The sequence below is a fragment of the Mchenga conophoros genome, linkage group LG12, assembly GCF_057382185.1.
Source record: "Mchenga conophoros isolate Kocher_MC1m ecotype Shallow Benthic linkage group LG12, M_conophoros_male_GT1.1, whole genome shotgun sequence".
Taxonomy (NCBI): Eukaryota; Metazoa; Chordata; class Actinopteri; order Cichliformes; family Cichlidae; genus Mchenga; species Mchenga conophoros.
Window position 1 is genome coordinate 33,598,153 of NC_140537.1, and position 27,455 is coordinate 33,625,607.

At 40.4% G+C, this 27,455-nt stretch overlaps 1 protein-coding gene across 3 annotated transcripts in view; it reads left to right on the top strand.

The window, feature by feature from the left end:
* ddr2l (discoidin domain receptor family, member 2, like) overlaps positions 1-26,979 on the top strand; it is a 37,726-nt gene extending 10,747 nt beyond the window's left edge. The window contains exons 1-20 of one of the 3 annotated variants that reach the window (XM_085295420.1): positions 1,398-1,737; positions 10,751-10,849; positions 11,028-11,130; positions 11,443-11,512; positions 12,597-12,749; positions 14,947-15,094; positions 15,457-15,562; positions 15,642-15,822; positions 16,764-17,004; positions 17,087-17,164; positions 17,402-17,544; positions 18,034-18,145; positions 18,295-18,411; positions 18,971-19,045; positions 19,467-19,711; positions 19,796-19,923; positions 20,418-20,615; positions 20,742-20,976; positions 22,364-22,513; positions 22,788-26,979. In XM_085295420.1, coding sequence (XP_085151546.1) covers positions 10,789-10,849; positions 11,028-11,130; positions 11,443-11,512; positions 12,597-12,749; positions 14,947-15,094; positions 15,457-15,562; positions 15,642-15,822; positions 16,764-17,004; positions 17,087-17,164; positions 17,402-17,544; positions 18,034-18,145; positions 18,295-18,411; positions 18,971-19,045; positions 19,467-19,711; positions 19,796-19,923; positions 20,418-20,615; positions 20,742-20,976; positions 22,364-22,513; positions 22,788-22,922 — 2,679 coding nt within the window. In that variant the 5' untranslated portion in view covers positions 1,398-1,737; positions 10,751-10,788 and the 3' untranslated portion in view covers positions 22,923-26,979. Of the gene's footprint in view, positions 1-1,397; positions 1,738-10,750; positions 10,850-11,027; positions 11,131-11,442; positions 11,513-12,596; positions 12,750-14,946; positions 15,095-15,456; positions 15,563-15,641; positions 15,823-16,763; positions 17,005-17,086; positions 17,165-17,401; positions 17,545-18,033; positions 18,146-18,294; positions 18,412-18,970; positions 19,046-19,466; positions 19,712-19,795; positions 19,924-20,417; positions 20,616-20,741; positions 20,977-22,363; positions 22,514-22,787 lie in introns of those variants that run through there. The other 2 variants (XM_085295419.1, XM_085295421.1) reach the window with 2 other exon arrangements.
* The last annotated feature ends 476 nt before the right edge of the window (positions 26,980-27,455 follow it).

Below are 27,455 nucleotides of genomic sequence, written 5' to 3' on the forward strand. Positions count from 1 at the left end.
ATAGCATCGCACAGCTGCTACAGATTTGTCAGTTGCACATACATGATGCAAAGCTCCCATTCCAATACATCCCAAAGGTGCTCTGCTGGAGATCTGGTGACTGTGGAGGCCATTTGATTACCAGCTACTACAAATCACTGGTTTATTTCAAGAAACCAGTTTGAGATGATTTAAGCTTTGTGACATGGCACATTATCCTGGCTGAAGCAGCCATCAGAAGAATACTCAGACTGTGGTGTTCATACCATGCTAAAGTGGTACTAAGGGACCCAAAGGATGCTAAAAAATGGAAAGTATCACTCAAACCATTATACTGTTGATGCAGGAGAAGATGAATTCATGCTTTCATGTTGTTTACACCAAATTTTGACCATGTCAGAATGTCGCAGCAAAAATTGAGAAACATCAGACCAGGCAACATTTTTTCCAAACTTCTGTTTAGACCCTGACTGCTATATCAACATGGTATTGGCATTTTAATGGCCAATTAAAAGCTAAAGGAGAAATGCCCTTCAGACATGTCATGAGTTTTAATGTTCCACAGGTAACTTTCCTACTGGCAACTTGTGTTTTGAACGACATGTCAGATTTTTGAATCACCAAGTATCGGTATGAGTATTGGTCTTAAAATCCTATATCAGTATATACATCAGTCTCTACTTCCATTGTTTCTGTTTTTGTGAACCCGTGTGTGCCAAGTGGCACACGGTGTGGTCTTCTGCTAATGTAGCCCATCTGCTTTAAGGTTCAATGTGTTGCACATTCAGAGATACTTTCTTGCATACCTTAGAGATGGTTGTGTGGGAAAATCCCAGTAGATCAGAAGTTTTTGAAATATGCAGCACCAACCAACAACCATGCTGCGTTCAGAGTCTTGCCAAACGTTTTTTTCCTCGGTCTGATACTTGGTTTGAGCTTCAGCAGATCTTAAATGCATTGACTTGGTTCCATGTAATTGGCAAATTAGAAATGTGCATAAGCAAGCAGTTGAACATGGGTACATAATATAGTGCTAGTGAGAATACACAGAAAGATGTTTTTGTTCATTAGAATGGTGATTCGATGGAGAGTGATACAGACCAGCTAACATGGCTCTGGGATTCATAGAAGCAATCACAATTGAAAAAATCATTTTTAATTAACACATTTATGCATTTAAAGGCTTTAAACTACAGAAACTCATCATAAAGACAATTAAAACATTGTGTCCATAGTCCTTGACAAAAGAGTGGGATTGTGGTATCACCTAGAATATGTGTGTGTGTGTGTGTGTGTGTTTGATTGGTTTATAATAAAGTCTTGCTCAAAGATCCCTTTTCCCTAAAGTGAAGTCAGGCATAACGACAGATAATTTTAGGTCAGTGTTTGTTACTAATGGTTTCTATTGTGTTCTCGGCGGGTCTGTTCAGTTTTGCTCTCAGTGAACTCTGTCTCATTCACCCCATCAACCAGAGAGAGAGAGAGAGAGAGAGAGAGAGAGAGAGAGATGTAGATTCCTGTGTGTAGCTGTAAGCGAGAGAGAGAGCCTTGGAGAAAGGCATGTGGATTCCTGTGTGTTTGTGTGAGCGAGAGACACAGAAGGAGAGAAAGACAGAAAGAGAGCGAGAGAGAGAGGTCTGGGTTGCGTTGAATGTTTGGAATGTTGAGGCTTTTGGCTTCAGTTTGTTCTGACGGGAGGAGGGAGGAGAGAGAAATGAGGGACAGAGGGAGAGGAAAAGAAAAATAGGGAGAGAGGAGGTAAGTAAGGGGAATTAGAGAAGGACAATGACGGTTTACTCTGTATAATAAGGAAAATGTACTTGAAGTAAAAGTAAAGGTATGAATGCGTTCTAATGGCCATGCCCATTTATGAACATAATTGTAGTTTGTTAGTATTTTGTGACTATTTTTGGCGGCAGTCAACTTTTTCATACTGGTTTAAACTGATGATCGTTTCTTTTTCCTTTGGGTGGTTCCAGTTACTTTATAAAATCCCATTCCCACGTGGCTGACATTCTAACCTTTTTAAACACCTGTTGGTCACGTTTGCATTAAAAATGTTTAGTACTTTTCTGAACTGTGGCTTTAGCAATCATGGTGTAGTGTGTGAACTGTAAATGCCAATGCCCAAAACCACTGGAAATGAGGATAATATTTTTACTTTAGTTACCGTATTTTTTGGACCATAAGGCGCACTGTCGATGAACGGGTCTCTTTTCATACATAAGGATTATTTGGATTATAAGGTGCATTAACCCTTTAAAAACGGTCAGAGCGGGCATGCTCCGTTTTGCGTAACTATTTTTAAATCCCGGTAGCACTGCAACCACGTGAGCTAGCGCAATAATTTTTTTTGCATATGAAACCAGAGAAGTTGTACTTACATCTTATGCCATCAGCTTGTCCTAGGTCACAGTTTCCTTCCACATATAGCTTTGCAAAAACTGCATAAAAAGCACTTGCAGCAACAAAAGCATAATATTCCAGAAACACACTTTGCCGATCCGATCAGCTGTTCATAACACTTCCTACGTTGGAACAGACGTCAGCGCGAACTATCGCATGTCCGCCATGACCTGCCCGAAACCGGAAGTGATATCATTTTTGCGGAAATGTAGTTTTTTACCATCAGGGCCTCATGAGCTTATACTGGTGTTTTTAAAAGTTATGTTTGACTTTATGACTTTCTGTGTCGTTTCTGGGATGCTTAGAACTAAAATTGCACTGCTGGAAATAGTTTATTTTGATGCATATGCTGCTTTTTTGCAAATTTGCACTATAATATTTATTTTCGTTTTTCCTGCAGTGTATAAAAATTGGTGTATTTCAAAAATAAAACTATGAAGGCACTCAAAATAAATTTCCTGTGGTGGGAAACTATTTTGTGCAACTTTTTTGTATTTACAGTTTTGAGGGATAAGCCTCTTACATTTCTCTAACTAGAAATATATCTTAAAAAAACAAAAACGATTTTCAATTTTTTTGTAGTTTATTGCACTTTTTTGCAATTTATGTAATTACTATGCACTTGATGCATTCATATTATTAAAATTTAGGCTGTAATGGTTGTATTGATTTATAGCAACTTGAAATGCTCCCAAAAATGGCACTACAGCATGTAAAAATATAATATAAGTTCTGGCGGACTTGGTTCTATGGTAGATCTTAAAGGGTTAAGCGAAACAAAACAGTCAGTCAAACTCCCACCTCCACTTCTGTACCATTGATTCATTAATGTTGAATTCTCTTGCAGCTGCTCTATTCCCATGTTGTTGCAGTATATTATTGACTAACCTCGTATTGTGGATGGATTATCTCAGTTGTTCTCCTGACTGAAGTTTGGTCCGTTTACAACATCCTGCCATGCAATTGCATTTGTCCCTAAACATCGGGAACCCTCATGTAGGGCTGGGTCATATCATACCATTCACAGTAATACCGGTATAATATTAGGCAATGATAAAAAAAATTTAAATATCGCAATAGAATATGGGTAAAAAGTGCATATGCAGTGCCTTTGTTTTCATACGCACATGGCAGAAGAAGCATGGCGACGACGGAGAATGAGAAGGGCGAAAGCGGATCGTTGAATGACAGATGAACCAAAATTGGTTTGTAAAAATGCTGCAACTTCAGTGGTGTGGAACTGATTTGGCTTTCGTCTGTTAACTTTTATCGAGTGGAAAAAAGTTACTATTCATCCTCTAGCTTCACTGTGTTTAACATAGCTGTTTAACATTTTAATTTTTTCAGAAATCTCTGTCAGAACATGCTATATCATGTTTAGGTAGAAACTAGCGAGCTAACTAACTTCTAACTCCGTTAAATTTAATAAATTCTGTTTTCATGGATCCATGGATGTTAAACGTAACTGTTACACCTGGTAAAGCAGCAACGCTGAACATTTTATTACAGATGAAAGTTTTTAACTCTCAGTGATGCCGCAATGTTCGTTTGACTTTGGAACCTGAAGCGCTAGCCGTAATGCTCTGACTATCCATCAAGCGGTGCGGCTTCGTAGCTTACCAAAGTTGTACTAAAACATTTTTTGACAGATTTTTGAGTGCCGTGTACCACATAAGATCGGTTCATGGTCAGTAAGCACAACCAGAATTCATACATAAGGCGCACGGGATTGTAAGGTGCACTGTCGATTTTTGGGAAAATTAAAGGATTTTAACTGCACCTTATAGTGCGAAAAATGCAGTACTTTAAATTAGGGCTGCCACGATTAGTCGACCAGTCACGATTACGTCGACTATCAAAATCGTCGACAACTAATTTAATAGTCGACGCGTCATTTGAAGCTTTGTAAGATCCCAAAAGACGCAGGAATAAGTAGTAGGATTTAAGAGTGTAATAACGGACAGAAATAGAAGATGGCAGCACAGCATGTACAAGGATACCAGCTGCCGTTAAATCCCGAAGAAGAAGAAACTGTGTCCCAGAATTCATAGCGCGGCCCAGCTCAGTTTCCAACAATGGCGGCAGCTAGTTAGTTTTAGTATTACTTGTATTATTCTTTCTCGGTCACAAAATAAACGTTTAACATATTTTCAGGCGAGAATGTAGCTGTGTAAACCTCAAATATCTGCTCAGTTTATCGAGACACCACATATTTTAAAAAGCGCTCTGACGTTTTCGGAGACGTCTGTTACCCACTAGCTCGATAGCTAGCCGGGGTTCAAGGCTAACTAGAGCCCGTGAGAACACCGGACTCCCGGCAAATCGTTTTCAAACCCACCGCCGTCTTTCGCTACTCAGGTTAAACATGATATATAAGTCACTTAGATAACTTACAAATGTTATTGTTTGGCTTTTTTTTGTATTTTATTTGTTCCTGAGTAAATCGGTTTGAGATTAAAGTTATAGTTTCTACGCAGCTGAATAAACGTCAAGCAGACAACTGATTATCAGAAGTGTGAGATGGTCAAGAATATACTCCGGTGTCTTGTTATATTTTAGATAGCAGGGAGCAGACGGCTGAGTTTATTAAACTCCACCGAAACAATCTGCAAATTTCATTAAAATTTAATAAACTATCGTCTTGTCTTTGTGTTTAGTTAGCACATACCTTAAACACTTAAAGCTGTAAGCTAATGGTAGTTATATAAGAGCAGATGCTGCTGGTGCAATAAGCTGTACGTTTTACGTCCAATGGACGCATGATCTGATTAGTCGACTAATTGCAAAAATAATCGGTGACTAGTCGATTATCAAAATAATCGTTTGTGGCAGCCCTACTTTAAATATATTTTTATGCTGAACTTTTGTACTAACAGCAAATAGTCTGAGTACATAGCTATTCTTCTATATATCTATAGTTTATCTGTTACAAAATAACATTGTCTTTTTTCATGTAATGCAAAAGTGCACATAAGCTGGACATGAGCCTGGGCATCCTGCACAATGGTTTCTACACTGGAAACACCCATGTTCAAACAATGGTTTGTCAGAGTGACTGTGACTAAGCAGTGATGTAATCATTTAAAGCACACATAGCTGGGCTAGGCAAAGAATCTCAAAGTGCAAGTTCTGCATAATTGAAACAAAGACAGTGTTGTATGCTTCCATATAATGTGACTCTGATTTTAATAAGATTTAAAGTTATTGATTAAATGCCCCACAGACCAGAGTGCGCTGAACAAAACTAGTCTTTCTGTACTTTTCTTTTATGATAACATACTTGTTTGATGCAAACTATCTTCAGCTATATTGTGTGTTAATTTATTACACAATAATCTCTGTATTGATGCAGAACGGAAATGCTTTTAAAAAATATCAAACTATTTAATGAATCCAGTTTTTTAAATGCGTAAATTTCCTTTCACTAGTTTCGATCATGTTCTTTTTAGGCTTTGTGATGGTGTCAGTTTTGATCTCTGACACTGTTTTCTATTACACTCAGGTGGGTACACAGACCTGCTAAACCCATTTGTGCTTTCTGTCAGTGCTGCAGATTTACAGTTCGGAGGTTTTTGGTCAAAAGAAGGTTGTTATTTCCATCTGCAATAATTTATATTTGGCAGTAAGGCTCTGCTCTGGAAAAGCAGCAGCAAGACCCCTCTACAGAACAGGTCAGGCATCAATAACTTGTGGCTCCTAGAGTTTCCAAAAGAAGAATGGGAAGCAGAATCCAGCCCCTCTCCTGTGGAACCAGCTCCCAGTGTGCACTCAGAGACGCACACCCTCTCTAATGTTAAGAGCGGTTTAAATGTTCTTTTTGGATAATGCTTATAGTTAGGACTGGATCAGGTTACCTTGAGCCATCACTTAGTTGTGCTGCTGTCGGCTCAGACTGCTGGGGGACTTTCCCAGGTTGCACTGAACATTTCTTCTCCTCTCACCTCTTTTCACTGGCATTGCATTTATTGTACAGCTATTGCATGTTACTAACTTTTGCCTGCTCTTTCCTGCAGTGTTTTTCTTTTTTCATTTTGTTTGTTGTGTGTGATCTCTCTATGCTCCTGTTTTTTTCCCGTCTCTTTCCCCTCAAACCCCAGCGGGTCGAGACAGATGGCTGCCCCTCCCCGAGCCTCGTTCTGCCAGAGGTTTCTTCCTCTTTAAAAGGATGTTCATCCACATAGATGATTGTTGTCGTCTCTCCACTCAAATATTATTTGAAATTGAACTGAATCAAACTGAATTTATTTTTTTAAGTCTCTTATCTGTGTAAATTGCTGGACCCACATGTCTTCGTTCACTCAGGTCAGCAGACCAGATACTTTTGCTGATTCTGAAGAGAAAACTCAGACGTGACAGTTGCTTTTTCATTTGTGGCACAATTTGCCACTGCACACCAGGCAGACTTAAATCTCATTTAAAAATACACCTTTGCTCCCTAGCCTTTGTCCCATTGTGAGATACTGACTGTGATTTTAAGTCATCTTTTAATTGTGATGGTTCTTTTGTGTCTCCCTGTTGCTGCTTTAAAAGTAAAAGTGGCGAAAGTATTTTATAGATAGTGAATGTGGTTTGGTATGAATTGAACAGATCATGACATTGAAAGCAGGATGCAGATCTGCATCAACTGTGGACATGCTAGAGCGATTTAGATGAGATTTGCCAATTGGATCCATAGAGCAGTATCAGTAAAGCGATCGGGTAATGTAGGCTGATCCCAGCTGATCTGCTGCGATTTTCTGGACTTTGTAGCCTGCTTGAGCTAACCCTAAACTTGATTTATGCTGCTCTCAGCAGCAGAGAAGTTTGAAAAAAACACAAAAGGCCCTTTGCCAAGTCCACAATTGACCCATTTACTGTATCGCTCTCATGTTGCACACTCATCTAGAACAGTGGTCTAAAGCGAACACAGACCTTTAAAGTAGTTCAGATCTAAACAAAGACGTGGATGATGCATAGACACTGACAAACAATCTCCTGTGTTGTTTAGAGAGCAGGACCTAGTTACATAATGTGCACACTTTGGTAAGGCATGTAATTGCAAGGCTTGATGCCCCAAAGTTGTTTTATGGCGATTTAATTTCCAGAAATCTGGTTTATTTATAGCAAGCCTGAAAAAACTAAATGGTCTGTTTGTCATGGTGGCTCGAGAGGTCAAGAAATACTCCAGGAAGTTATTTATAATTTGCTTATAATGAAGCAGAATTTTTTTCATCACTTATTTGTTACAAAAACAGTTCAGTATCAGTCTTCATTAGATTCTTCCAAGGGTTACTTTTTTGTTTCTCTTTGACTTCTCTTTGTCTCTTTTACTGTCTTTTTCTCTCTGTTATTTTCTCTCCCCCCCCTCTCTCTCACTCTCTTGTCATGTGATTTTGCTGTAGAGATGAGCAACAGAGCAGGAATCTGAGGTTCAGCCAACGCATTACATAAAGCTCCCTCCTTCTCCCCCAGTCGTTGCTAGAAAACAAACGTGAACCACTTCTTCTTCAGCTCGGCTAAAGTGAATGAACTCACTTCCTGAAGGCAGAGCAGGGAGTTTTTCATTAGGGAAAAAAAGAGAGAGAGAGAGAGGGAGAACGATTGTTTCAGGAACAGACTGGATTCTCTGGTATTTAAGAACAGTCAGTATGTGCAGAAAAACATGCAAGTCTGTCTGAAGCGGGCTGCAATCAGCTGCTGCAGCCTGTTGTGTCTACAGACCGAAACATTCACATCCATGTCAAGATGGCAAGGCTTCCCGTCTTTAACTCCTGTTAGCGCTGGGCTGGATGTTTGCCACAAGGACAGACAGCAAAGGTTTTGATTCATGGTCACTTTCAGATTTTGCCTGTTGAAGTCATCACGACATAAACTGGACGCATCAGACGTGATTCTTCTTTGTGTTTTTCATTTCATTGTAGAGCAGAGGGTCTTGAATCTGAAGCTCCCTGTGGCTTTGACAAAAAAAGGAGAAACTAAACTTAACTACAGTAACTTTTCTATATTTTATAAGTGAGGTCTGGTACCAGAACTGTGCTGCAACCCCATCAAGAGAAGTTTGTGTCTCCCCCTGGTCTCAAGTCAGACAGAGCCACTGTGATTGTTCTGCAGATGGAGTTTACTTTCTTTTTTACTTTTAACCTCCTAAGACCTGAACTCTTTCATGGCATGCATTTTCAGTTTCTCTTGGGACCTGATGAATGTAAAAACAAAGAATTACGAGATTTTTTTTTTTCTTTTTACCTGATTTTTGTTTCTGAGAGAAATTAGACTGACATATGAGGACATTCGCTTTACATTTCGATAGAACAGTGGCAGTATAGTGTCCTCGGAAGTGGATATCAGGCCCTTGTAGAGCAAAATTTAGTATTTTGGTCTAGACCAGCGGTCCCCAACCCCCTGCCCACGGACCGGTACCAGTCCGTGAGTTGTTTGGTACTGGGCCCGCGAGTTCAGGCACAGGTGTAAAATTTAGGGTTTTTATTGGTTTTTAGTGTTATTTTTTTAATTGTTTTTATAGTTAACTCTGTTTCCCTGGGTCTTTTCCTGTGTGTTATGAATTAATCTTCTTTTTTGGTACCAGTACTGGTTTTATTTTGCTGTATTTATCTGCGACACCTTAAAGGCCGGTGTGTGAAAATAGTGTCGGACATAAACTGGTCCGTGGTGCACCTTTACTGGGTTAGCATCAGGGTCAAATTCCGCTCTGATCCCAAAAGAGTTTAAAAAACCTGGAAGTTCGTGTTTGACTTTAACGCTGTCCTCTCTCTCTTTGCTTCTCCCTTCCACCCATTGTTGTCCTCCCCACCTTGCTCACCTCCCTCCCTCCTCCTCCTCTCTTTGTGTTTCTCTCCTTTTCTTCATTTTCTTATCGGCCCTTGGCCTCAAACCGCTGTCTGCGTTCTTTCTTCCTCTCTTTGTCTTTTTTCCTGTCTATTTTCTTTTTCTGTCCTCCTGTCTCTCTATCACCCCGTCTTTCTCGCCTGCCCAGCTGTTCTGACCCCAAGAACTTTACACAGAGTGAATGTAGAGAACAAGACAATACGAGTAGACAGCGGTTGTAGTTTTTCTATATGTGTCTATGTATTTATGCTTGAAATGCTTTGTGTGCAACAATAGGGGTGTGTTCGTGTGCGTGTGTATGTATGTGTGTGTTCTTTAGTGTTGCGTAACCTCTGTGAGTGGGATGCTGTTTGCGTCCAGTGTTTATAAACTACTCCGCTCCAACAGCAATAACGTTGCGAAATCAAACACACACACACACACACACACACACACACACACACACACACACACACACACGCACGCAGTCCTCTCGTAAATGACGGTAGGAGTCATTCAGACTCCTCCTCGTCCATCCATCCTGCTGCAGTTGTGTAAAACAGTGACCGCTGGAGACAGTCGACTTCCTACAGCGAAAACAAAGATTTTCTTTGTTTTGTTTGGAGGAAATTGCAGTTTTCAATGTTTTAATGTCAGATAATCAGTTAAATTACTCTTAATGTGCACAATGGAACACCTAAATCTCCAGAGTTCTGCTTGAATGAGGGATTCACGTCTATTCAAGCCTCAAATGAGGGATATGATAGCTGAAAGACTCTTTAGATTTTATAGTAAACCGTAGAATGATTCTTTAAACGTAGATAAATTAGAAACAGATGAAAATATGTTGCTGGATAAAATGGGATTAGAGGGAATAAATCATTTTAAGGAGGGAATAAGGATAGGAGCAGCAAAAATCAACAAAAGTAGAATTCTTCAAATATTCATCATCACACAGGAGACGTAAAAAATTCGTTCATGTACTATGATTGTCAACTGTGGGTGACGATGGCGGGCAAAATCAAAGACTTAAACATCTATTCTAGTTATGTGTTTATAGGACCTTTTTTATTTTACAATGGCATTAATGGTCTTTGCATATGTGCAAATTGGCATGTCAACTTAAAGACAAAATAATGCTGTATTTTATGGGTCAGTTTACTGAAACTTTCCTCATAATTTTCCTAAAAACATGCAAAAATTGCAAAGATATTTCCCAAAAGAAGTCAACGTGGTGCTGCAGTGGTTAGCGCTTTTCCTGTTTTGGAATGAGTTCTTTACACGCACTCTTGGCTTCCTCCCACTGTCAAAAGACATCCTCGTTAGGTTAGCTGGGTATTCTTAATTGGCTATAGGTGTAAATGGTTGTCTGTCTCGATGTGATTGGCGGCCTGTCCGGGGAATAAGCTCCAGCCCGACTACAACCCTGAATTGGATAAAATGAAGAAAATAGAGGGATGGGTTTCCAAAAAAATGTTTACTGTAACACTTTATTCCCTTGTTGTCTGAGCCATCATTCGCTGTCAGCTGCAGATGTTCATGTTGTTTTTTCTGTGTCTCGCAGAGATGTAGCGTGTGTGTTGGTGTGATCGGCGGACCATCATGCACCTCTTCTTGCTGCTGATCCTTCAAGCTACAGCAGCCATCGGACAGATTGATCCCGGTACACAGGCACACACACACAAACCCCACTTTACCCCATCTTGATTTTAAATCTAAATCAGTCCTCTGCAATGAGCCAATTTAAACAGTTACAACTCAATAAAATGTTTCATTTGTAAAGGTCTAAAATCCGTCCTTGCAAAACACATAAAAATAAAATTGTGAATGTGTTTTTCCAGCACACTGTCGCTACCCCTTGGGCATGGAGGATCGACGGATCAAAGATGATGCGCTCAAAGCATCCAGCCAATGGCACGAAACAACAGGACCACAGTACGCCAGGTAGGTGTGGCTTAAAGGTTAAGTCGACTGGTTTTAAAAAAGTGTCTTTTATTGTTTTTAACTCTTGAATAAAGAAAAAAAGAAAAACCTGAAATGGAATTGTGCGATACAAAAATTGATTAAATATGCTTTAGAATGAAGTCAAATAAAAATTAGAAGATTTTAGAACTCCATCTTTTGGTTAAACTTGTGCAAGTGTGGTTTATGTGTTTTTGTGTGTGTGTGTGTGTGTGTGTGTGTGTGTGTGTGTGTGTGTGTGTGTGTGTGTGTGTGTGTGTGTGTGTGTGTGTGTGTGTGTGTGTGTGTGTGCAGGTTGAATCGTGAGGAGGGAGATGGCGCCTGGTGTCCTGCAGCGCTGCCATCAGTCAGTCAGTACCTCGAGGTTTGTGTCTGAAGCGTGCTCAGTCATGTCCGGGTACCTGCATTTGTTATGTGGCGAAGTTCTACTCCATAAGTAAGAAGGTGTCGTGCATGCAGGAGAAAGTGGCGCTGCGCAGTCAGTGTAACATGAGAACGGGTGAAAAGATCACAGTGGATCAGAATCTGAGGTTTCAGAGTGTAACACAATATTTAAGTGCTTTGCAAAGCAGCTAAATTCAGTACATTCTGATTTAAAGGTGAAGTCTGTGTGTGGTCTACAAAGTTATTCTTTGGATAAATCTAGAAGCTCATGTGTTACCCAGAGAAGGCTGTTATTACAAACTGGCATATAAACCTAAATCTGTGTATAACAGCTGACTTGTGGGACGAGTGGAAGACAAAGAAATACTTACCTTCAGAACTGAGCGATCTTTTAATAAAGTTGGTTGTATCGATACTGCGCCACATGTGTGAATGCTGCAGTGTGAAGCTGTAGGTATTTAAATATCAAAGGAGAGAATCTGAGTCACAGTCATCTGTGGACATCAAAGACTGTATGGAAAATCCTCAGTTTCACATGATATTTATGCGATTCAGACATTCTTACACTTCACATCTGTTTAAGTCGCTTTAATATCTGTATATTGACATACGTTTAATATGTTAAAATGAGGAAAGTAATTAAAAAATCTAAAACCTGAAAATAATTTTGTGATGTTGCAGAGGTTTTTGTGTGCACACTGTTGAGTAAAGGCACACAGAGCATCTTTAGTTTTTACAGTTTTCTTTATGGGCCGATTTCTGTAGAAATGCAACAAAAATCCTGAGACGCTGCAAACACTCAGCTCACGATAAAAACCAACTTTGAAGCCTGTTATAGATCTCTGACTTAAATGCATCTCGTATTTGGAAGCTGCATGCCTCTTGACATTAAAATTGCAGGATTAACAACCAGATGTGTGGACGGCTTGCCTCTATACTTTTGGGGTGAACCATTTTCCCACGTTAATGATACAATATTATCTTTAAATGCAGCCTTTAGTTTTTAGGTTACTCGCATGTTACAAGATTTGACCGAAAGCCTTTTGCTGGAATTTTCTTTTTAGGTGGATCTCGGCAGACTCACCTTTCTGACGGTTATTGGTACTCAGGGACGATATATCAGGAACTCTGGGAATGAGTTTGCCCGAGAGTATCGCGTAAACTACAGCAGGGACGGCAAGCTGTGGAAGTCCTGGAGGAATCGGCAGGGGAACGAGGTGAGTGACCCAAATATCTTACAAAAAGGACTTAATGAGAGGAGAGAGGAAACAGACTGAAAAATGGGACATGAGAAGGGTCTGAGCCGAAGGAAGAATAGGAGGAAATACGTGAGGACTGATGGAGGGAAGACTGGAGAAAGAGGAAGAAAAAAGAAACGAACAGGATTTTTTTCCTCTCGTTTTTCACTCTAAGCTGCTTCTGGTCATTCATATTCATATCAGAGGAAATTACATTTACACGCCAGCTTCCTGTTGGCATTCGAGATCCCCGCAGCTACGCAACACTGTTAGAACAATTTAAAACACCAGAATCATGTTTTTGATCTGAGGCTCCTCCCTCACATTCACATGGGGAACTTCCCAGAGTCTGTGCAGATTTCTGGTTATTTTGTGCCCAGCAGCACAAAGATTCACATTCCAAATTTCTCAGGGTGCTTTTTTTCACTTTAGGAAATGAAGCCCGGAAACATCCGCTGAGGAGTAACTGATGCATGCCGTCAGCAGAAACTCTCAAGCTTGTCTTCTTTGCTTTGAATGTTCGGCTGCTTATTTCTACACGTGCAGTTGTGCAGGGGCACTGTGTGAGAGAAGTGAATATTAAAAAATATATATATTATTTTCTTGAGAACATAAATTTGGCATCATCCTCACCGTCCTTTTGCATCTATTTGTGATTATTTTTGTGGTTTTTGTCACTTTGTTCGATAATTCTGCTCATTTAGGGTGTGTTTGCGTTTTGTATTTGTTTAGCATAGCTTTTCTTGTCTTTTTAAAGAGATTTTCCTGCATCATTATAATAATGTTGGTCCAGGATCTACGTTGCAACTGACCAATCAGCTTTCAGTTTGCACTGGCCAAGAAGTTAGTTAATTATTTTAAAAGTATCACTAGCAAACTTACATGAGCAAACTAAATTTGGCTAACAGAAGCTAACTTGATAATATTTTTATTCGATTGTATAGATTAATAAAGAAAACAGAGCGTTTCTTATAAACATAGCCTTTTTTTTCTTTTTTACCCCATAATACAAAGCTGTGACATCACAACAATGTGACTGGTCACTTTCAATGTTGATCCTGGACACACATTGTTATGATGATGCAGAAAAAACACCAACACAGGGATATCAGATGCACCAATCGTTGGTCGCTGCCCCTCCCTGATCTTGATTTTGTCGGTGGTCTCTATTGCCAAGCGCTGCTCATAGCAGGTTGTTTGCTCACTGGGGCTCTCTCTCTAATATTGCAGCATATTTAACTCCCTATTGTCAGGCACAAATTTTCCTCTAGACACCATCACAGTGGATTTTAATCAAGCAATCAAAATGTGACTGAAATGCACACCTTCTGGTCTAAATCAAGGGATTTAACAAAAGTAACACAAAACCTATAAAAGTGGCTAGATAGCAACATTTCTATCTCTTTAATTAGCCCATTCTCACTCCCAATGCCTAATATACCGACGATTTGTCAAATCCTGAGGTGTTCCATGGGAATGTGAAAGGTGACCTTCTGCGTTCCTATGCTACGCACTGGATTGTGGATGAAATCGAATAGAATGAAGCTCCCACGGTAAGACATGTTCCAGCCGTGTATTCCAGCCCTAACCCTAACCTTATCCCTAATCGTAACCGACACCTTAATCGTGTTAAATAGTGTTTTCCAAAGCAATTTAAGTAAAATAAATGTACATGTGTGGATTCGTTCCAACGGTTCTCATTTTCCGAACTTGTAATATAGCGTTGGGTGGCTGAAATCGTAATATACCGACTATTTGTCACCTAGCATAAAATGTTACACTTTGGGAGTGGGAACGTGTTGCTTTAATAGCTTTATTGTTTGTTTGTTTTTCAGCCTAAAAAAAATCCCTCCTTCACTTGCACCAATGTCTCTTTGGGAGGTCCAATGCACACCTTCCAAACACAAGTTCAGCACTTGGAATCAACTCCAGATCTCTTGTCTGGTTCATTTGTCACTGAATAATGAGGGCACAGGCCTCACCTGGCCAGGACACTGTTTGTCAAGCAATTCTCTGAAAATCAATGGACTGTATAAAGATGGCTATAAAGTCAAAACATGTCACATGACAACTTGTAACAACACTAACCTACTGATTGAACAGATGTTCCAGGGGTTTAATCTTTCTGTACTCCTGGTGTGATGGTCTTCTTTGTATCCCTGATATCTGTGTACAGATTATTGAGGGAAACAAAGACGCCTACACCTCTGTCATAAAGGACCTCCGCCCTCCGATAGTCACCCGCTACGTCCGGCTGCTCCCCGTGACCAGACTGTCCACCACCGTCTGCATGAGAGTGGAGCTGTACGGCTGTTCATGGGACGGTAGGACACATAAACACACAGTTTCCTTGTTAATGTGCGTTTTCGTCAGCTCAACTGCCATTAGAGACTGTTTACGCTTCCTCAGAGACAAGTAAACCTCTTCATGTCAACAAGCTTTTAATGTCCATAAACAACTGTTTTACATCCACAAGCAACACTTTTATTTAACAAACACTGCTGTTTATCAGATCCTTATATCGAGCAAAAACAGGAATTTGAATGATGTGAGTGCGATCCTCACACTGTTGTCATGAAGGTTGAAAGTTTGCTGTTCTGAGTGCAGCTGTGGGATCTTATTGTGGTGAGATAACAGTGAAATGGGATGAATTGCACCTTTAACTTTCCACTCCTCCTGGTTTCAGATGGGCTGATATCCTACAGCGCTCCAGAGGGTCAGCGGATGCAACCGCCGGGTTATCCCATCGCCAACCTCAATGACTCCACATATGATGGAGTACACGAAAGGGGGTGGGTCTCTCTTTGCTGCACTCGTTCATACATCACATATCAGCGTTTCCTGTTTACTGACTGCTTTGTCATCCGATAGGAAGCTTTTCGGCGGCCTGGGTCAGCTGACGGACGGCGTGATCGGCCAAGATGACTTCACACGGACCCACGAGTACAGCGTGTGGCCTGGCTACGACTACCTGGGCTGGAAAAACGACTCGCTGGAATACGTGGAGATGGAGTTCGTGTTCGACAGGCAGAGAAACTTCACCTCGATGAAGGTTTTTCATTTTTGCTTCCTCTACCTCATCAGTACTATGAACTCACCACAAACTTTGTCATAGCAGTAGTGGTTGACAGCACTTTTACATGTGCTTTTGCAATTACCAGACTTACTCAGAGCCTAGAAATTGCCTCTGGTTCAGATCCAGTGTCGGGTTTCTCTAGTTTGCTCGGCACCATGTCAGCGTCAGCCTAGGCTGATGGCAGGGGACATGTTTAAACATCTTTGTGAGGACAGTAAATTGCATGCTACTATACTTGGGGGGGGCCAGCAGTCACTTATGGGGACAAAATGCCCGTCCCCACGAGTTTGAAGGCATTTTGGAGATTCAAAATGTGGTTTTAGTGTCAGTGTTACAATTAGGTTATGGTTAGGTTTAGGCTCAGGGTTAGGCATTCATTTTTGATGGTTAAGCTTAGGGTAAGGGTATGGTTAGGCTAGGGAAAGCATTATGTCAATGAGATGTCCTCACTAACATATGAAAACGTGTGTGTGTGTGTGTGTGTGTGTGTAAAAACGTACAAAGTAACTTAACTTTGTACGTTTTCAGGAGCATGCACAGTATTGTCGCATAATAAAAGAGATTGAAAAGTATTTTCTGCCTACCTTTATATCTGGTCAAGCTTTTTAACCAGTTGCTTACAGCTCTCCTTCATCACTGTGTAACTGATTTAACTGCAAACTTACTTTCCATCCAGCATTTGCTCTTCCTGTAATATGGAGCGCAGTCAGCAAGTGCTCCAGCAATGTTCAGTGGAGTCATGTGTTTACTTTTAAGTCACGCATCAGCAGCTGCTAGCATCTCCTCCTACTGTGCCATCATTGCCACTTTGTCTGAGTCCATTATAAATGAGCTTTAGATCCCCGTGGAACTCCCTCACGCTTTACAAACAATAGCAGATGTTCTGCTACTTACTCTTACTTTCATTCTCCATCCAGGTCCACAGCAACAACATGTTCTCCCGCGATGTGAAGATCTTCTCCTCGGTCTCCTGTTGGTTTAAGCCCCACTTTGTATGGGAGGCGGAGCCTGTGGAGTTCAGGACGGTGCTGGATGACCGGAATCCGAGTGCTCGCTACGTCACCGTGGATCTGAACCACCGCACTGCCAAATCCCTCCGCTGCCACTTTTACTTTGCTGACGTCTGGATGATGTTTAGCGAGATTTCCTTTCAGTCAGGTAACAAACACGCACGTGCAAACAAAAGTGCAGAACAGTAAAAGAAGGAAAAATAAGTGACTTCCTGTTTTTTGTTTTTCAGTGGATACCATATTCCTGACCCAAATGACATCTCCTCTACCCACTAAGGACACCATCACAACACCTGCACAGAAGACAGGTGTGACAATTAATTGTTTCACGTTTTAAAGTCGCCACTTCAAAACTGCGACAGATAGAGGGCGCTGTTTTGTCAGTTTGTGCTCAGGTCATTTTTTTTTCCTTTTTCTTAATTTTTGAGGACGTATATCTTTTTTTAGCATTTCTGTCATACTTAGTGGAGCTACCACTAACAAATGTATTTGCAGAAACAAATGATAAAATCTTTGGTATATGGTATTCTAACCTGTCTTCTCAGCCGCTGCTCCATCAGCTAGTGCCACACCAGATGATGGGAAAACACCCATCCTTATTGGCTGCTTGGTAACCATCATCCTTTTGTTGGTCATCATCATCTTCCTCATCCTATGGTGTCAGTACGTCTGCAAGGTATTAGAGAAGGTGAGGATACAAATAAATGAATTACCTTTGTTTTTCTGAGTGGAAGTGGGGGTTTCTTAATAAAGTACCTTTATTTTGTTAACTTCCTGTCATGTCCGTTGGTGTTAAACATGCTGTAATCACTTAATCGCTTTAGGTTTTAAAAAAATGTTCCTGTAAACAGCTGCATTCTCTGCTGAAATGCAAACCATTTCCTAATAGATGTCCACCAGGAGGTCCCTGGTTCCATTTTATGGTCTTTAAGTCACCTCACACATTTGTTTTGATTTTTCAAAAAGAGGTTAAAAGCTGCAGTTTAGATCCCAAACTCACGTGGGAGATGGGAGGCATTTCTTTTTCTTTTTAGGAAATAAGATTATAGCTTATGTTTGTGGCTAAATCAGGACTATTAAGCATTAAATCAGATTAAAGAACGAATAAGAATGAACTGACTGACTCTTTACAGGCATCTGTGACCCCATGTTTTTTCTTTCTTCCATCCTAATCTAGGGTCCACGTCGGATTCTTGATGAGGAGGTGACGGTCCGGCTGTCGTCCTGCAGTGACACCATCATTTTACAGACTCCACCTGTGCCCCCGCGCTCTGGACGCGCCCCGACTGGTACTCTTCTTTTACTTGTATCGTTTAAAACATGCCTTTGTTTGCCATTATTATTCATGCAGAAAGAATTGGTGAAAGTTAAGGTGTTAAATTTCGTGTTTGTAGGAGAGATATTCTTATCCTTGACTGATTCCTGCTGTTTTCCTCAGGTCCTGTGAACACTGACCCTCACTATGAGAGAATTTTCCTGTTGGACCCTCAGTACCAGAACCCAGCGGTGCTGAGAAACAAACTTCCAGAGCTGTCACAGAGCGCAGAGGCATCTGGTAAACACCTTCAACGATGAAGTCGATGCAGGCGTTCATTTAAGAATTAGTGAAAAAGACACAAGTTGAGAAATAGCAGAAAGTCCTTTGAACGCTGCGTCATGATGTTTGTCTTTGAGTGACCGCTTCATAACCGTGTGTTTAGGCTTGTAGTAGGAATTTGTGTTAAGAATCATTGATGCCTCAGAGATGTTCCAGATCTATCCAATATGACATGATTAATCACAGCTGTAGAGGAAAAAAGGTCGAAAGCCTTTCAATAAGAGAGTCTGCTGCCTCCTGGTGGCGATGTCAGTAATTTCAAACAAACTCTACAAACTTCAAGCATCCATCAAAGTTCTGATCTTCTGTCACTCATTAACAGCTCCTCAACCTGTTTCTCTCCTGTTTATTTACTTCAGAACGTGTTAAATAAGCTCTTTTTTTTCTCCTTTTTCTCTCTATTTAAGTTTCCCGGATGAAGTTGAACATGCATGCTCATTCATACTTATTCTGCAGTGCTTCTCTCCTTTTTCTCTTGGCTCTCTACGCCTCTTTTCCAAGTTTCCTCTTCTTCCAGCTCTCCTCCTTGGTAATCCTCTCTATGACCTCCTCCTGCTGACTTCCTGTCATATGACATCAGGATGGCTTCGTGGTAAGAGTTGAAAGGTGTGACTTCATGCAGTTAATCAGATCACATATACTTAAGTGAAATCAAGTGAAGTTTGGAATTTTATTTTATTTTTATTTTTCAATTCTTTTCCTTCTATGAATCATCTTATGACCTCTCATGACCTACTGGAGGGGACCTAACCCTGAGAGGTTGGGATATCCTGGATTGAAAAAACTTCTGTAAAAAACAAATTCAAACTAGTAAAACTTCAGTCAGCAATTAGAATAATGGTACTAGTAAAATGATAAAGATGTACTGCTTTTACTTTAGATAGAAAACTAGAAATTACCAGTAATTTAATGTTTTTACTATAATCTTGTGCTGTTGGTACTTTTCAGTAAGCTTCACTTCATTTTTTATTTATATTAGACATTAATTAAACAAGCGCTTGTCTTTCCAACAGCATGTGGAGGTGGCTATGCTGAGCCAGACATCACCCAGTGCACGCCGCACCAGTGTTTCCATAGCAATGCGCCACACTACGCTGAGACGGACATCGTGCGGCTGCAGGGCGTCACTGGCAGCAACATGTACGCCGTCCCCGCCCTCACCGTGGACTCTCTCACCAGGAAGGACATCTCCGCTGCCGAGTTTCCTCGGCAACAGCTGATCTTCAGGGAGAAGCTGGGGGAGGGGCAGTTTGGCGAGGTGAGCTTGTGGGAGGTTTCGTGGGCTTCAAAGTTATCCTGGAAAAATCTTATTTCATCCCTATTTCATCTTCTTCCCTGGCAGGTCCACCTGTGTGAGGCGGAGGGACTCCCAGAATTTCTTGGGGAAGGCTCGCCCCTCCCTGACCGAGACGGTCACTCTGTGCTTGTGGCTGTTAAACAGCTGAGGGCCGACGCTACCAGCCAAGCCAGGTACTCTTTATGAGTGTGTATATGAATCGTGACAATGTCAAACTATATAAATTTGGAGCTGAGGTGGTTAAAGGTTCATCCCCTGGAGAGCATATATTGGTTAAAATCAGTGTATTCATTGCTTTAATGTGTTCATATGATGAGAATGTTTCACTATTTATACACTAAAAACAAAAATATAGTCCATAACTAGTCAAATGAATAACGTGCAGGACCGAAAGCTCCAAACTGCATTTCCTGGTTGACTATTTTTTGCAGAGAAAGCCCTCCTACCTACAAATGCAGACCATGTTATTTGAAGTGAGAGCAGTACTTGACTCCGTAGATGAGAATATATTAGGATAAACTGGTGTAAGAGCTTTAAGGGATGTGCAGGATCTATCTGTGCATCAGGCTTCACTGTAACACTGAGAAATACATACCTGTAGTTGGTTCCTTTGAGTTGAAGAACAGATCTGGAAATGCTTCCTCTCCTTTATCTGTCCGTCGATCAGGAACGACTTCCTGAAGGAAATAAAGATTATGTCTCGTCTGAATGACCCCAACATCATCCGACTGCTGTGTGTGTGTGTGTCGTCCGACCCACTGTGCATGGTTACTGAGTACATGGAGAACGGAGACCTCAACATGTTCCTGTCGCAGCGGGAGATCGAGAGCACTCTTACACATGCCAACAACATCCCTTCAGTCAGGTTAACCATGCACACAGTTCGCACAGGTCATACATGAAAACAATCGAGCGTCAGGTTTCTAAACTATCTTGTTAGTGCACTTTTGATTCTCACCACTTTGAATCGCTTTCTGCTTCTCCACTTCAGCCTGTCTGACCTCCTCCATATGGCGGTGCAGATCTCGTCGGGGATGAAGTACTTGGCATCTCTGAACTTTGTGCACCGTGACCTGGCCACAAGAAACTGCCTGCTGGACCGCCGCCTCACCATCAAGATTGCCGACTTTGGTATGAGCCGAAACCTGTACAGCAGCGACTACTACCGTATCCAGGGCCGGGCGGTGCTGCCTATACGATGGATGGCCTGGGAGAGCATCTTGCTGGTAAGGTTTGGACGAAGGGAGTTGATTTAAGATACGATCTTTATTTTGCTCCTTTTAAACTTTACACCTCTGTCATGTGTTACTTTTTGGTGGAAGTTCTGCGGTTATTCTGCTGCTGCATTCAAAATCTTCAGATACTTGAATGAATGTTACCCTGATGATACTTTCCTCTGTATTAGAGAGCTGAGAGCTGCTGTCATATGAGATAAGCTGATACGTTTTCACAGGATTCTGTCTGTAAGCACTAATCATGATTCAGTAGCTTGAAGAACCATCTTTAAAGTCATACAGCATTTTTTTGCTGTATGACTTTATTAGTCTAATATAATTGTGGAGGAATTTTAGCCCACTGTTGTAGTTCTTAGGTCTTTTTTTTCCAAACTGGGAAAACATCTGCTGGTAAATAGGTGGTCAGATATTATTGTATGTTTTTCACATGTTCGTACAGGATATTGTATTTGTTTTAAATGTTATGCACTTGTGTGGTACATGTATTTTGACTTTTGTTGCTATGATGCCAGGTCTCTCTTGGAAATGAGATTTTTAATCTCAATGAGATTTTTTACCTGGATAAATAAAGGACTAATAAATAATAATAATGATGATACTAATAGTAAAAAAATTGCTGATTATGCTACTTAGCCTATTTTAACCCCCAATACTTCACACATACTACCAGCCAAGCCAGACTCTATGCAATGCTATAAATAGTCTTTTTCAAATGACTGGTAGTCTATAAATGTCTTTAATATTCAAAAGAAGAAGAGCTAAAAGTTCCAGAAGTTTATATAGGCTTGTAATTGTATTCAAACCCTGCGGACATTTGCCTAGATCAGTTCAGCGACTTATAAAAAACATGTACGTTCCCCTCACATCTTCTTTTTTAAAAATCAACGGCTGAAAGCAGTAAAACAGTTTTCCACAAAACAAATAACAAACTCTTTACAGTTGCTTGTCTTTAAAATTGCTAGATGCATAAATGCAAATGCAAACTGTTTCACTAAAGGAAGTTTAGCTAAGAGTTCTTCAAAAGCTTCCTGCCCTCCAGAGGAAGCACCAGTAGCGGTTTGCACACTAAAACAATGAAACATCTTTTTTGCTGCAGTGTTTTCTTTCAATAACTTTCCTGTTCTGCATTATGAATGTGGTTGCATAAGTTTAATGTCTTTTGCAGCTGTAAAGTTAAGCGAAAAAACAATGGATCCAAGCGGACCCAAACCAGGTCTAAAGCAGAAGCTTTTACGTTTTTATCGTATCGTATTTTTTTGTAAGTCTCACAAAGTATCGCAATCAACATTTCATCAGCAGCTGTCTTCAGAGAGTCACTGAAAATAATAGTATTTTAAAGTTGGAGTGTTAAACTTTCAGATGTGATTTTTCTCCTCAGGGTAAATTCACCACAGCCAGTGACGTGTGGGCCTTTGGAGTCACCCTGTGGGAGATCTTCACTCTGTGTAAGGAGCAGCCCTACAGCCTGCTGTCTGATGAACAGGTCATAGAGAACACTGGCGAGTTCTTCAGGAACCAGGGCAGACAGGTGAGGCGAAACACAGGACAGAGTCACAGATTATTACCTTCTGTCACTGGATTAAATCATTTTGCCCACCTGAGAGTAAAACTGCAAACATTTAATTTAATTGCAACTGGATCCAAGACAGCTCATAGCAGTCTTTACAAACCTGGAAATCAGGACCCTTGTAAGTGCCTGCAGGATAAATTTGAGGGGCTACTAAACCTAAACCAACATTTGTCTTTTTTAACAAATCACTGGACTCTGTCATCACTCTTAATTCTCCCGTGTCCCTCACTAGATCTTCCTCTATGCCCCTCCACTCTGCCCACCTTCTCTCTTTGAGCTGATGATGCGTTGCTGGAGTCGCGATATCCCTGACCGACCCACCTTCGAGGGACTTTACCAAGCCCTGAAGCCCCACGTCAACCAGTGAGTCAAGGCTGCTGGGATCTGCTGGTTGGGATTTCCGTGGCGGTGGGACTCTTATAAGAAGACAGACTGACACAAAAGCACAGAGGACTGGAATTACAGTGCAGAGGGATTGTTGGTTTGCTTCACGGCACTAGCGACTCCCTTTTCTGAAAGACCAGGTGATGATGGAGGGAGACGTGACTAGTCAGCTCAGAGGAGAAAATATGGCAAGCTTCAGACCTTTTGGTCCATAGTGAACAAACCATTGGCAGTTTCATAGCTTCTTCTGTTTTTTTACAGCCGCTTTACCCCAAGCCTTTTGACTTGTTTGTGCCAAAAGTTGCCTTAAACCATTTGTTTCCTTCTCTTTGACTTTTAGAGATTACAAAAAACTGGATAGTCCTTGTAGTTTCTCCTTTCCCTGTGGGTTTTTATTATTATTATCATTATTATTATTATTATTATTGTTATTATTATTATTGTAAAGCACTGTGTCTGTGTCTCTCAGTTATTCATGTTCATATATTAATCCACACTGGAGCTAGGGCTATAGGGTCAGATTTTAGTGTAGGATTTTATTTTTTAGATTTATTCTATTTTAAAATTTTGTTGTTTTGTGGAGTTTCACAATCGTTGGTCTTTTTTTTTTGTGGATATGAATGTTGGTCAGCTGAGGTTCACGTCGCGGTGCCAAGAAGCTGAAGAAACCTGTGTGGCTCACAGACTGAAAATCAGTCGGTGGGTATCTGTGGGAAATTCTGAAAAAAAAGAACTTAAAGCCACATGAGAAAAAAACTGAATCATGCCACTTTTGTTCCCTAAGAGACAAAAAAAATGTTGAAATGCAGTTTTAAAATAAAAACAGAATTGTAAGCATCTTTGTGAAGATGGGCATGATGGTCAAAATTTATGATCCTTTTATTCAAAGTGCTTTGCATATGTAGCAAAATCGGTACCAGAGGGAAAGGTCATGGACGCCTGACCCTCAGATGCTGGTCACAGGGAGATTAACCAAGTGTCGAATACCAAGGTGTCATTTAACCTGTCGGTGTTTGTCTTTGGGGACCTGCAAAATATACATTTTGTGGATAAAAAAATCAAAAAGCATATCTGATTTAAACGTGGGCACCACGTGGTCAGAGTTTAGTGCACACCAGCATGCAAAACATTAAAAAAGCAGGATTTTCACTCAGCACTTGGTTTGTCCTCTCAAAATGAAATTCAGGTTCATTGGTCACACACGTCAGTGACACACAAATGCAAATCTGATAGTTATGAGCCCTGCTTAGGCAGCCCATCTCTGTGGGGAGATTTAAAACAGGTATCCTTTTTGATTTTTGATGGGCATTGTGGAACTTTATGAATGCACCTTGCATATCTCCTTATTTGAACTCACAAAGCTGAAGGTGTTAAGCTCTTCTCTGGCTTCATGTAGTCGGTTTTATTCACAGAAATAAACTGCAGTAATACTTACTGCATTGCTGCACATGTAGATGTCTCACCATTTGATATGTCTAGTCTTCTGTAGTCTGAATTTGCTAGGATTTGAACTCCAGACAAGGCATTTTGTCTTGACTTAATGTACCATCTACATTTGGGGCTGTGAGTTCCCAAACTACTGCGTTACAACAAGGTTCACTGATGAGTGAAAGCTGATAGACTGTGGGCAAATGGAGGCCTTACACCAAGGCTGGATTTCCAACTAGGCAAAGCAGGAAACTGGGAAAAAGCCATTTGTCTGTCACCACTGGTTGTTGCTAAAAAATGTTTTAAGTGCTTCCAACACTGAGCAGGTATTTAACCGAAGAGCGCCCTGCAATAATAGTTCATTTTCTGACCCTGTGTAGTGGAATAACCCTGTGGCAGATTGTACCATTTTAGTTTAGTTTGTCCGTAGCGGAGCCTGTTCCTGAAGTTATATTTAATCAAATGTAGGTGTAAAGACTAATGTTTCAGCTCAGAGGATCTGATTACACGGTTCATATTCAAAGGCACGCTGGTCAGGAGATCAGTGTTAGCTATCAGTGTATGTTTTACATGGGGGCCACTTAACAGGTTCATGCATCAGAGAAGTCACTGCATCCAATCACTGCAGCACCTTTACTGAAAAAACCATAAAGATTTTTATGTTTAAAAAGCAATGCATTCATTCTGACTTTGTTTTGCATAGCATTCAGATGAGTCTTGTTTACAGAACTAATGCTGGATCGATGCAGACTGTAGACTGGATTTATTGTTCTTCTGTCAGGATGTCTTAGGAGTAATAAACTTTTAACAAAAAAAACCCAAAACAATAAATGTTTCATGTCCAAATGTTTCACGATGATTTCAGCTTCAGCCAAAACTGACAAACGATACGAGCGTTGGAATTTTCATGATTCTGTCTCATCTTCAAAGTGTTGGCATTAACTTTAATCCAAGTATCAGTCCTCACCTTCCTTCTTGCAAGATTAAAAATGTATAACCGATAAGGAAGTTCATGTCGACAGTGCAACGATTTAAGCGAGCAGTTACAGATATAAGGCCATACAGATTCATATAGATAGGTGACCATAGCCAGTGAGTATTTTGCACAACCTGACAAGGGAGGGATGGATCTGACTATGAAACTGAGGGATGGGTCGTAAGGAAGGCCCGTTTGCATAAGCAAAGCATACCCTGCTTTAAGTCCAGTTAACTCTAAATGAACCGTAGTTTACAAAATAAAATTTGTGCTGAATTAGGTCAGACTAGAAACTATTGAATAAGACTATAAACTACCTGGGAAAGTCTTTACTTCACAAATGAAGTTAGCTGAAGAGAGATTCTCATAGACTTCTGTACAATCAGACTTTTTGCCACTAATGGAGTTTCCTCTGGGAAATGGGAGGTTTGAGGTACTTCTGTGTTCTGTGCCTCATTTTTCAGACACAGAGACTCTTTCTGTCTTTTCTACAGTCTGTGGATGGTAGCGGACGGTGCAGCCTTTTGACTAACTAACTCAAGTGATGCTGATAGTGGCTATCATGTTAGTAGTAGCAAGAGCCGCTTTGCCCCCATGCTTCCTGCACCATTCATTTTAACATGACTCAATAAACTTCTGATGTGTCTGTTTTCAGAGTTCTTGTCTAATGTATAAAGGTGGTAAAGCATAATTTAATGTCTTTTTTTTTTTTTACTGTTTAGGTCACTCAGTTAATGTCAGTGTGTATTATTTGTATGCAGTACACATTTGCAGTATTTTAAATCCTCCCTGAGAACAAATCGTATAAAATTAAAAATGGCACGAACGGAGAAAGACCAAACATGTAGATTTTTGAGTACATTTTTCTGTGTTTTGTTGTTGTTGCAGTAGTGTTTTGTTATCTGTACTGTATCTTACATTTCTTTCAGCGTGTTTGTGTGAGTGTTTAAGAGAAAGTGAGATACTGAGTGAGTCTTTTCAACATTCCCTTGAGCACTGGGAGCTAGTTGAGGTTAAAGTGGTTAACTGGATTTGCTCGGTTGTGCCAAATTATGTTAACTAAGCAAAAGAGGGAGTTGGGTTTTGTTGTTGTTGTTGTTGTTGTTGTTTTCAAGGCAAGAGGAAAGATGGACAGAAGGAAACCACTAAACTCAATCTCCCAGAGTCCTTTGCTACAGTGAGCCTGTGTATTTTGTTTTGGTTCCATTTGAGAAATCTTTTAGTTTGATAGTGTACAGTATAATTGGTCTATAATATCTCAGTGTGTGAATGCAGATTAGGTGTGGTAATTTTTATTAATAATTAATTGTCTATCTGAATTTATAGCTATTTCTGTTTGTTTTCCCTTTTTTTTTTTTTTTTTTTACACAGGAATTCAGCATTTATGGACATTTTTCTGAACAAGATGTTCTGTTTTGTTTCCCTGTTGTGTTCACAGTAATTTCTCATCCACACTGTTTAATCTTTGCTCCCATCTTCAGTATGTTTCAGACACATATTGTACATAGGCTAGTAGCTGTTTATATTAATATATAGGGAGGAGGAAGCTTGGTGTTCTCTGGTCCCAAGTGGTTTTCACTCTGTACTTTATCTCACTTTGGTTTGTTTTCCTATAATAAACAGTAAATGTGTCAAAGATGGGGTTTTTTCTTTTGTCTTTGTTTGTTTGTTTGTTTGTTTGTTTGTTTGTTTGTTTGTTTCATGAGTAGAGAAAACACTGCAAATTGAAATCTAAGCTTTTCAACAGTTGACGTTACAGTTTTCAGTCTAGACCACATCGATGTTCTGTACAGCAGGGGGCAGCAGAGAGATTTAAAACACACACGTATACAGGACAGCCTATATGTGGAAATGAGTCCTAGAGAAGCTTTGTTGTTCTGAAGGAACACTGAAGGCCTGATTTCTGCACATTTTTATGCCTTTTGTTTCAGGTTTGAATGTTCTGTGAGGATTTACGCCTTTTTGGTTTTTTTTCCAAGAAAAATAAAGGTTAGCAGGGATCCAACACAATAACAGGGTCCGTGGTGGGCAGGAACTTTTTTGTGAATTAAGGCACTGGTAATAAAACGTAACAGCCAATGATTAAAAATGACAAATTTCAGGCTCTTTAAG